The following is a 12,315-nucleotide window of genomic DNA, read 5'->3' on the forward strand; positions in this document are numbered from 1 at the left end:
GTTAGTCTTGTTTTAGACTTGCTCAAAGTATGTCTTTCATGTAAAGTTGGAATCGAGTTAACTACAGAATTGAGTGTGCAATTCTGACTGGCTCAATCGATCGAGAATTGGACTCGATTGATCAAAAGTCGGGCAGAATGTTTTTTCTACAAATTTCCAACTCAGCCCTAAGCCCATATGATGTGTAGGGTTTTGTGTTTTACCCTAGATATAAAAGGGAAACCCTAGCCAAGTTTTTAAGGTTGCTCTATTTGCTGTGTGTGTGAATCTCTTGTGAGATCTGAAAGGTGGTTGCCTTCACACATGCTTAAGATTATCAAGAAGGAGATTTCATTGAGAGCTTGATGATCATTCAATTGTTGCAATAAAGAGCTTAAAGATACACAAGCGGGAGTGCTTGTACTTGCCGGAGAATCCAAAAAAGAAGGAGTTGGTAGTTTCGGAGCTTGCACATGGTCGTGTCAGTAAGTTTTCTACATGAGGTAGCAATAAGATGTTAGTAATCTAAGTCGCTATTGTAAAACTTTGATTCTTTCATAATGGATTCAGTTTTACCTTGAGGATAGTTAGGTTAAATCCTCCCCAAGTTTTTTACTTGTTTGGCTTTCCTGAGTGATCATATCTTTATGTTCTTTATATTCCGCACTTAACATTAATATGATTATATGATTGTGTTAACCTAGATTTGAAATTTAAACCAAGTTATAACTTGCTAATTAACTAGATTAATCGATTATGTTTTAAGGGATCTAAAAACAAACAAAAAGATTTTAGCCATGTTTACAAAAATGCAGCTATAGCTAACCTATAGCTGCGTTTTTAAGAAATGCAACTATACACTGTAAGAAAGCATTCAACTTAGGGACTCTCTTTCAGAGATACATAATGTACGAATAAATTCCATGAGTTTGTTGTACAAAAGCTTCGAATATCAATAATGTGTCTTGATGCTTGTCCATTTGAGTACTACATACTCCCAATTCAACACAATTTTTATATTTTTATATCTCTTTTTATCCTTCTGTGATATGGTATGCTTGCCTATTCCCTAATTACCATGCATATCTTGAATCTTGAATTAGGAAATGTTGGGGCCTTCCATTACTTGTACTAGGAAACTTGTGGACAACTTGAGTTCAAGTCAAGGGTATTTTGTTATAATTCTCTTAAATTTTTATTATGTCGTGAAACCAAGCCTTAATTGTGCATTTTGTGTGTTAATTACTACTTTGGTATTGTGTTATTTTTTCATTTACTTCCAAGCATTTGCCATCTAGCCAGGAAAAAAAATATATATATATATATATAGTCGCGTTTTTAAAACGCGGCTATAGCCAAATTCAAAAAAAAAAAAAAAAAACAAAATGGTTATAGCTGCGTTTTAAAAATGTGGCTATAGCTGTCCCCTATAGCTACCTTTTATAAATGCGACTAAAGTATGTCCTATAGCCGCGTTTCTAAAAATGCGGCCATTGGTACTGGCCTATAGCCGCATCTGTAAAAACGCAGCTATAGACCCCTCAGACCTATTGCTACAGGTTGAGAGAAACTTCAATCAAGAATCTAAATTAGATTCTAATTGAACTCTATTTTGTGCCAAGTATCCTTTTAGTTGTCCTACAATTAATGCCAAATGACTCTAATTTTGTTAATTGTCCTTTCAACTATACTTAAATTTTCTATAAGTTATATTTAATGTAATTAAATTCATGCATTTAAATCTCGAAAATTTAAAAGACTTAATTTACATTTATTAATTAGTCTTTTACATGATATTATGAATATATACAATTCGTATTTCTCAGAAACTTTTGTGTATGTTGGTGTATCACTCCAGACAACAGCATTTTAGATCAATATTTCAGTTTTTATAACATCACAATAGTGAAGAGAAGCAGCGACATCATTTAGTTTTGAAGTTGAAGTCCAACTAATCCTTATTTTTATATCTGTTTCTGTATTTATTTAATTTGTGATTGAGTTTGTTAAGCTAATCTCCTATTAATTTGATAGAGTTTGTTAGAGCTGGTTTTACTGCTAAAAGTTTGTAACGATTGAGCTTAGAACTGCCCTATTAATTAAGCCCATGTACCTGCAATTCATTGTGCTACGAATATCGAATTTCGTCCTACACTCATTTTTTCTTCTCTTACTGAGTTTTTCCTTACCTTTTTATTTAAGAGTCTAGTTAACGAATATAGTTATGTATTTGTTAATAAACTATTTAAGGAAAATTTTGATACCACATTTATAAGAAATATAAAAGATTGCCAAAAAAAAAAAAAATAGTTACTCTAATTTTTTGTTTTTCATAAAAATGTTTTAAAATATTTTCTAAACTAATGGCCTTAAGCCTCCGTTTGGATACAAATTATAAATGAAAATTATTTCACTATTCAGCTTATATTTACTACTATTCATAAGTTCCACTGCACTTTTTGGCACTATTCATGGATCCCATTGTTCTATTTCAACTAACTTTTACCTTTATTTATAGTACTTTTAACAATAAGTTTTCAATTTCAACAAAATAAGCGATATCAGTTTTTCTTTATCTATTGTTAGTAGCCATGTATCCTTTTTATCGTTTTTTCCTCAACCACTTGGAATGGCTAAATTAAGATCCACACATATCCGGGGCCGGAAAACATTTATGTACCCGGACTGAATCTGTGTAATTTTCATGCAACTTTATTGTGGTTCCTTGAGAACCAATATCCTAACTAGACTTAAATATATCTTTTTTTTTCTTGGTAGAAGACTTATTTATATCCTAATCTCTTCATTTCATTTCGTTTATAAGAATGTGAACACTCAACCAAAAGAGTAGAATACAGAGTAATAGCAAATCCCTTTGAAACAACCGATCATAAGCCACTAATATATATATCAAGAGGGAAAGATAAATAAATTCTTAACATACTTTTTTTTTTTTTTGATACTAATACTTAACATACTTAGTAAGTGGTGGAATATATATATATATATATATGCATGTTTCACTTAGCTAAATTGGAAAAGTATCTTGTCAGTTTGAAAATCATCATATCTATAAAAAAGAAGTAATATTAATGGAATATAAAATATAAAAAAAAAAAAATTATTGTGCTAAAATAAAATAGAACACTTAGGTCATCAGATTTTTATCGATAAAAGTTAGAGTAATACTAAAGACAATTAAAAAAGTCAAATATTTCAAAATTTTGTCCTACACTCATTTTTTCTACTCTTACTGGGTTTTTCCTTACCTTTTTATTTAAGAGTCCGGTTAACGGATACAGTTATGTATTTGATAATAAACTATTTGAAGAAAATTTTGATACTACATTTATAAGAAATATAAAAGATTGCAATAAATAAAAATTTGTTACTTTAATTTTTCGTTTTTCATAAAAATATTTTAAAATATTTTCTAAACTAATGGCCTTAAGCCTTCGTTTGGATACAAATTATAAATGAAAATTATTCCACTATTCAGCTTATTTTTGCTACTATTTATGAGTCTCACTACACTTTTCGATACTATTTATAGGTTTCACTATACTATTTTAACTAACTTTTACCTTTATCTATAGTACTTTCAGCAATAAGTTTTTAGTTTCAACAAAATAAGCAATATCAATTTTCCTTTATCTATTTGTTGGTAGCCATGTATCCTTTTTATCGTTTTTTCCTCAACCACTTGGAATGGCTAAATTAAGATCCACACATATCCGGGGCCGGAAAACATTTATGTACCCGGACTGAATCTGTGTAATTTTCATGCAACTTTATTGTGGTTCCTTAAGAACCAATATCCTCACTAGACTTAAATATATCTTTTTTTTGCTTGGTAGAAGACTTATTTATATCCTAATCTCTTCATTTCAATTCGTTTATAAGAATGTGAACACTCAACCAAAAGAGTAGAATACAGAAGTACGTCAGTAATAGCAAATCCCTTTGAAACAACCGATCATAAGCCACTAATATATATCAAGAGGGAAAGATAAATAAATTCTTAACATACTTTTTTTTTTTTATATACTAATACTTAACATACTTAGTAAGTGGTGGAATATATATATATATATATATATATATATGCATGTTTCACTTAGCTAAACTGGAAAAGTATCTTGTCAGTTTGAAAATCATCATATCTATAAAAAAAGAAGTAATATTAATGGAATATAAAATATAAAAAAAATTATTGTGCTAAAATAAAATAGAACACTTAGTTCATCAGATTTTTATCGATAAAATTAGAGTAATACTAAAGACAATTAAAAAAGTCAAATATTTCAAAATTTTGTCCTACACTCATTTTTCTACTCTTACTGAGTTTTTCCTTACCTTTTTATTTAAGAGTCCGGTTAACGGATATAGTTATGTATTTGTTAATAAACTATTTGAGGAAAATTTTGATACTACATTTATAAGAAATATAAAAGATTGCAATAAATAAAAATTTGTTACTTTAATTTTTCGTTTTTCATAAAAATATTTTAAAATATTTTCTAAACTAATGGCCTTAAGCCTTCGTTTGGATACAAATTATAAATGAAAATTATTTCACTATTCAGCTTATTTTTGCTACTATTTATGAGTCTCACTACACTTTTCGATATTATTTATATTTCTCACTATACTATTTTAACTAACTTTTACCTTTATCTATAGTACTTTCAGCAATAAGTTTTTAGTTTCAACAAAATAAGTAATATCAGATTTCCTTTATCTATTGTTGGTAGCCATGTAACCTTTTTATTGTTTTTTCCTCAACCACTTGCAATGGCTAAATTAAGATCCACACAAATCGGGGGCCGGAAAACATTTACGTACCCGGACTGAATCTGTTTTATTTTCATGCAACTTTATTGTGGTTCCTTAAGAACCAATATCCTCGCTAGACTTAAATATATCTTTTTTTTTTCTTGGTAGAAAACTTATTTATATCCTTATCTCTTCATTTCAATTCGTTTATAAGAGCGTGAACACTCAACCAAAAGAATAGAATTCAAAAGTACGTCAGTAACAGCAAATCCCTTTGAAACAACCGATCATAAGCCACTAATATGTATATCAAGAGGGAAAGATAAATAAATACTTAACATACTTTTTTTATACTAATACTTAACATACTTAGTAAGTGGTGGAATATATATGTGTGTGTATATATATATATATATATATGCATGTTCCACTTAGCTAAATGGGAAAAGTATCTTGTCAGTTGAAAATCATCATATCTATAAAAAAAGAAGTAATATTAATGGAATATAAAATAAAATAAAAAACTTTTTTATTGTGCTAAAATAAAAGAGAACACTCGGGTCATCAGATTTTTATCGATAAAAGTTAGAGTAATACTAAGACAATAAAAAAAGTCAAATATTTCAAAATTTTGTCCTGCACTCATTTTTTCTTCTCTTACTAAGTTTTTCCTTACCTTTTTATTTAAGAGTCTGGTTAACGGATATAGTTATGTATTTGTTAATAAACTATTTAAGGAAAATTTTGATACTACATTTATAAGATATATAAAAGATTGCAACAACCAAAAAAAAAAAAAAAAAATTAGTTACTTTAATTTTTCGTTTTTCATAAATATATTTTAAAATATTTTCTAAACTAATGGCCTTAAGCCTTTGTTTGAATACAAATTATAAATGAAAATTGTTTCACTATTTAGCTTATTTTTGCTATTATTTATGAGTCTTATTGCATTTTTTGGTACTATTTATGAGTTTCGTTGTACTATTTCAACTAACTTTTACCTTTATCTATAGTACTTTCAGCAATAAGTTTTCAGTTTCAACAAAATAAGCTATATCAGTTTTCCTTTATCTATTGTTGGTAGCCGTGTATCCTTTTTATTGTTTTTTCCTCAACCACTTGGAATGGCTATATTAAGATCCACACATATCCGTGGCCAGAAAACATTTATGTACCCGGACTGAATCTGTGTAATTTTCATGCAACTTTATTGTGGTTCCTTAAGAACCAATATCCTCACTAGACTTAAATACATCTTTCTTTTTCTTGGTAGAAAACTTATTTATATCCTAATCTCTTCATTTCAATTCGTTTCTAAGAGCATAAACACTTATCCAAAAGAATAGAATACAGAAGTACGTCAGTAACAGCAAATCCCTTTGAAACAACTGATCATAAGCCACTAATATGTATAGCATAACTCTAAATTTATGACAACAGTGGAACCAAAATTAGTTACTTTTTCTGCTACAATTTTATCACAATTTTAATGTGGCAAACTATGAATGGTTGTGTATTATTACTTTAATGTGAACCCAACATTTTTAACTTACTACTCAACTGACTCGTGACAAAAATAGTTGCCAGGATTTTCTGATCTTCAAGTGATAAAATTTCAAAATATACAACGTAACTTTCCTATAAATAACACCCTTCTACTTCTCTGGGAACTCCATGAGATTCCTATCAACTTTTACTACATCCTATAGAGCGAAAGAATGCAACAACAACAACAACAACAACAACAATAAAAAATAAATAAATAAATAAGAACAATGCATGTTAGAGGTGGTGATAGGGGAGGCCCTATGACGAAGATGAACAACCTCACCCTCCAAATTCTCAAGGGGCGAAGATTGATGATGTTCGGGTCTCTTTTGATTATGAACTCGGCTGGTTTAAGCTACATCTTCGGCCTTTACTCTGGCGAAATCAAGTCCTCGCTTGGCTATGACCAATCCACCCTCAATTTGATCGGCTTCTACAAGGACTTGGGTGCCAATATCGGTATCGTCTCTGGCCTAATCAATGAGGTCACACCCCCATGGGTTGTCTTAGCAATTGGTGCTGTTTTCAACTTTTTTGGATACTTCATGATATGGCTTGGAGTGACTGAAAGAATAGCGAAGCCCCTGGTTTGGCATATGTGCTTATACATATGCATCGGCGCAAATTCACAACCTTTTATCAACACTGGAGCCCTTGTCACTTCCATAAAGAGTTACCCTGAAAGTCGTGGAATTCTTATAGGTGTTTTGAAGGGTTACACGGGTCTAAGTGGGGCTGTAGTTACACAGGTGTACCATGCTCTCTATGGTGAAGACCCAAAGTCTTTGATTTTGTTAGTAGGGGTTATTCCAGCAGTTGTATGTGTGATTTTTCTTCGAACCATGCGGATCATGAACGCTCCTCGGCAACCAAACGAGCTCAAACTTCTCTATCATTTCCTCTATATTTCGCTTGGTCTCGCAGGGTTCTTGATGATTATAATCATAATAGAGAAAAGGACCACCTTTTCACAAAGTCAATACGGAGGGAGTGCAGCCGTGGTACTTTTCTTGCTGTTTCTACCTATTGCATTTGTCATTAGGGACGAGTATAAGGCTTGGAAGAGCAAGAGAGAAGCCATAAAGAACGACCGTTCACTAATAGAAGTTACAAACGGGGAGACAATTATTTCTAATGAGATTCAACAATTTTCAGTCACAAAACCAAGTGATGGTGCTGATAAAAGCGTCAGACTTTCTTGTTGGCAAACAGCTTTTCAGACACCAGAGAGAGGGGAGGACTATACGATATTACAAGCAATTTTTAGCACTGACATGTGGCTGATTTTATTGGCTTCAATGTGTGGCCTAGGGGGAACTTTAACGGTAATAGACAACTTGGGTCAGATTGGAGCTTCCTTACAATATCCAAAGAAAAGTATAAGCACTTTTGTGTCACTTGTGAGCATTTGGAACTACCTTGGACGTGTGGTCTCAGGTCTTGTCTCAGAAATTTTAATTAAAAGGTACAGAACCCCACGCCCTCTCATACTCACTTTGACTCTCCTACTAGCCTGTGTTGGTCACCTCCTAATCGCGTTTGATGTACCCAATGGCATCTATTTTGCATCGGTGATTATTGGGTTTTGTTTTGGTGCACAATGGCCATTGCTCTTTGCTATGATTTCTGAACTTTTTGGCCTGAAGTACTACTCTACACTATTCAATTTTGCGGCTATAGCTAGTCCAATTGGGTCTTATCTGTTCAACGTGCGGGTCGCTGGGTATTTATATGACGATGAAGCTAAGAAGCAAATGGCAGCCTTGGGGCTCGTAAGGAAGGCAGGGGAGGACTTGAGGTGTACTGGGGTTGAGTGCTACAAATTGTCTTTCATTATCATTGCTGCCATGACCTTTTTTGGCACAATTGCTTCGTTCATTTTGACGCTAAGGACTAAGAAGTTTTATAAGACTGACATTTATAAGAAGTTCCGCGAGCCACACGTGGAGGGGTAATTATTGGATACTCTTAGAGTACCATAAATATATACTATATCCTCTCACATAACTGTGGGTTTGACTAATTAAATTTATGATGGAACTAACAATTTATATGAGAGGGAATACACATTTATGATACTTCCGAATTATTCAATAATTTTTCCAAGTGGAGGAAGAAGTTAAGTAACAATGAGAGATGGATATGAAGATAGATATTTATGGGGATTGATTATGAAATTTTACTTTCAGCCAAAAAAAAAAAAAAAAGATTGTGAAACTTTAATTGTAATCCTTGTAAATTCATGTTTGTGTTTTTTTTTTTCTTTTTTCTATTTTCCTCTAGTCCTTTGTGAGAAGTTGATAAATAATATTGACTTCTATCTTTCCCCTTACTTTATTTAAAAAATCAATATTAGTCTTTTTCTAAAATTAAAATTTATGAGGGCACTCTTGAGAACTTGTACATTTTTATCTAAAAGACAAAGTATTAAATAATGTTCCTTATAAAGTTAGATTTCCTAAACGGAAACAACAATTTGGAATACAAATCATTTGTCCCATTTTTTGTGTTATGTTTTATATTTCAAGTTTTAACAATCACAACTTGCCATGTATTTGTTTAACTTTCCTCATAAAATAACTATAAGTTTAAAATGGGGGAAAAAAAATCAAACACGTGGCATACCATGATTAACAAAGTGCAAAATGGAACAGAGAATTTATATTCAAGAATTTAGGATGAAGGGAAAATTTTATAAAATAACTAAAAGTTTTACACTCAAAAGCTAAAATAGGTTGTTATACAAAAAAATTTGCCAATTGTTTACTATTATGAGACTCATTTCCAACTATGATGAACCCACTCTTCAAAGTGATTAAGACATTTTAACAGTTTTTTGAAAAGAAAAAGGTCATTGTCCACCACTTACAATGAATCGAGTCTAAACTTTGATTCAAGTTAAGATACCCAAAGACCCATCTAACCTCTTTTCCTCCTTCCCCTCTCGCCATATCCTAACCAATAAGTAGTAACCACCAATTAGCCAATTGAGGAATACAAATCATCTGTCTCACTTTTTACTCCACAAAAAAAAAAAAAAAAAAAAAAAAAAAAAGATTGTGAAACTTTAATTGTAATCCTTGTAATTCATGTTTGTGTTTTCTTTTTTCTTTTTTCTATTTTCCTCTAGTCCTTTGTGAGAAGTCGATAAATAATATTGAGCTCTATCTTTCCCCTTACTTTATTTAAAAAATCAATATCAATCTTTTTCTAAAATTAAAATTTATGAGGGCACTCTTGAGAACTTGTACATTTTTATCTAAAAGACAAAGTATTAAATAATGTTCCTTATAAAGTTAGATTTCCTAAACGGAAACAACAATTTGGAATACAAATCATTTGTCCCATTTTTTGTGTTCTGTTTTATATTTCAAGTTTTAACAGTCACAACTTGCCATGTATTTGTTTAACTTTCCTCATAAAATAACTATAAGTTTAAAATGGGGGAAAAAAAATCAAACACGTGGCATACCATGATTAACAAAGCGCAAAATGGAACAGAGAATTTATATTCAAGAATTTAGGATGAAGGGAAAATTTTATAAAATAACTAAAAGTTTTACACTCAAAACCTAAAATAGGTTGTTATCCAAAAAAATTTGCCAATTGTTTAGTATTATGAGATTCATTTCCAACTATGATGAACCCACTCTTCAAAGTGATTAAGACATTTTAACAGTTTTTTGAAAAGAAAAAGGTCATTGTCCACCAATTACAATGAATCGAGTCTAAACTTTGATTCAAGTTAAGATACCCAAAGACCCATCTAACCTCTTTTCCTCCTTCCCCTCTCGCCATATCCTAACCAATAAGTAGTAACCACCAATTAGCCAATTGAGGAATACAAATCATCTGTCTCACTTTTTACTCCACCAACTGTAGTATATGCCAAAATGTTTGATTTTTTTTTTTTTCTTTTTTTGGTTATTTTATAAGGAATGTCAAAAGACTACAAGTCAAGTTGTGACTAGTAGAGCATAAATTGTAACACAAATAGTGGGACAAATGATTTGTGTTTCCCAATTAGGTATATTTTTTTTCTCTCCATTTATTGACAAAAATACTTTAAGTTTGGTCAATTGTCATTTTGGTTTTGTAAATTACTGTTAGGTTCTAAAGATTTAGGGTTTAAATGTTTAAAATCATGTTTTTAGTGTGTTGGCAAACCGAGAACAAAACATGTATAGTTTATGTATTAGGTAATACTTAAAAGTGGTTGTTCCAAGGTTCAAGTTCAGTTGACTGCAAAAAAAGGAAGAAATTTTTTGTCAAGCTCGACTGATCAAGAATTAGGCTCGACCAATCAAAAATTGCAGGTTCAGTTTCTCTGCATAATTTTTAAACAGGCCCAAGCCTACGAAAATGTTTAGGGTTTCATCTAAACTTCTCCACATATAAAACAGAAACCCTAGCCACATTTTGAATTTGCTGAAAAGACTTGTATGTTACTCTTTATGAAATTTGAGAGGTTTTGTACCTTCTAATTACATAAGAATCTGCCGGAACAAAAACTATAATCAAGCGTTTGGTAGAACATAGTTTCTGCATCAAGATCATTACTGATGATGATTTGAAACCTTTAAGTGGGATCTCAAAGTCACAAGCAAGGCGGCTTGTGTTGGTGTAAATCTAAGAAGAGAAGGAATTTGTGGATTCGGAGTTTGCACGTGGTTTTGTCAATAAGTTACTACGGGAGATAGTAATAGATTTAGGGTTAAATCTGATTGTAAAAACTTCAATTCTCTTATAATGGATGTGTTTACTTTGAGGATAGTTAGGTTAAATCCTCTCCAGGTTTTTACCTTGAAACAGTTCATTTCATCGGTTTTCCTAGGTCATCATATTATGGTGTTATTTACTTTTCTGCATCTTTGCATAATATGATTTATTTGTATTTAATCTATATCTAAATAATTAATTTAAGTAATCACTTGGTTAATATAATAAGTTAAACAATCTAGTTTTAGGGGTCTAAACAAAAAAAACAATTACAATTTTATCGTTTTGGTTTTATAAATTTACATTTGTTGTGACTATTAGCCATTCTACCATTTTGTCAAAAAATTCGCAATTAAGGACTATTGGTGAGAAAAAAAAAAGTGAACTTACATGAACAAAATGACAAATATAAAATGTACAAGAACAAAATAACAAGTGATCAAACTTAAATGGTGTAATTTGTATTTTTGCCTATTTTTAAAAAAATAAGTTTTATTACTAGTTTGTTAGTATTTGAAAATTATTTTTTTAGTAGTTAACAAAATTTAAAGACAAAAAGACTAACAACGACAGCAATTGCAAACTTACAGGAATAAAATGATCAAATTGAAAGTAACAAGCCCAAAATGACAATCAACTAAATTTAAAGGATGTAATTATATTTTTACCAAAAAAAGGTTTATTTTGAAACTTATGGTGCATTACAAAGATACCTTTTAGGAAAAGGTTTATTTTGAAACTTATGGTGTATTACAAAGATACCTTTTAGGAAAAGGTATCCAAACTTGTTTGGAGTTCAAGGCTCCAAGCCTCCACCGCTAATAGGAAGATGACCAAAAGAGATTGATGTTGAAACTTATTGTGAATTACCAAGATACCTTTTTAGAAAAGGTTTGGCTTCACGTGTTTGAAGTTCAAGGCTCAAATCACTAATAGAAAGATAACATACGTCCCGTCATGTGTAATACATGGTAACTCACTTGGTTGAGTAGGTTAAATGTGTCATGTGAATTGACTTCCTATAATCTTATTAATGGTTGGAGTCAAACTTTATCCAACAATTTTTTGTCATTCTGACGAAGATAAGAATCTTTTTTTTTTTTTTTGTTTAAGATAAAACTTACAGTATGATACAAAGATATCTTTTTGTCATTTTGACTAAGATAAGAATCTAAAACCCCGATTTGGGTCGTCATTTGTTTGGTACCTCCCAAGGTGTAGGAACAGCCATTCTAAAATTTCAATATTTGAATTGAAGGGTTATACTATAAAACTTATCTGATCTTATGA

At 30.9% G+C, this 12,315-nt stretch overlaps 1 protein-coding gene across 1 annotated transcript; it reads left to right on the forward strand.

Annotated features, from left to right (window-relative positions):
• Positions 1–6,575: 6,575 nt before the first annotated feature.
• Positions 6,576–8,261, forward strand: LOC112003273 (uncharacterized). The gene has a single exon (XM_024035459.2). The coding sequence runs from the start codon at positions 6,576–6,578 to the stop codon at positions 8,259–8,261; it is 1,686 nt and encodes a 561-aa protein (XP_023891227.2).
• Positions 8,262–12,315: the final 4,054 nt, after the last annotated feature.

The sequence above is a fragment of the Quercus suber genome, unplaced genomic scaffold, assembly GCF_002906115.3.
Source record: "Quercus suber isolate HL8 unplaced genomic scaffold, Cork oak 2.0 scaffold_430, whole genome shotgun sequence".
In the NCBI taxonomy this organism is placed as follows: Eukaryota; Viridiplantae; Streptophyta; class Magnoliopsida; order Fagales; family Fagaceae; genus Quercus; species Quercus suber.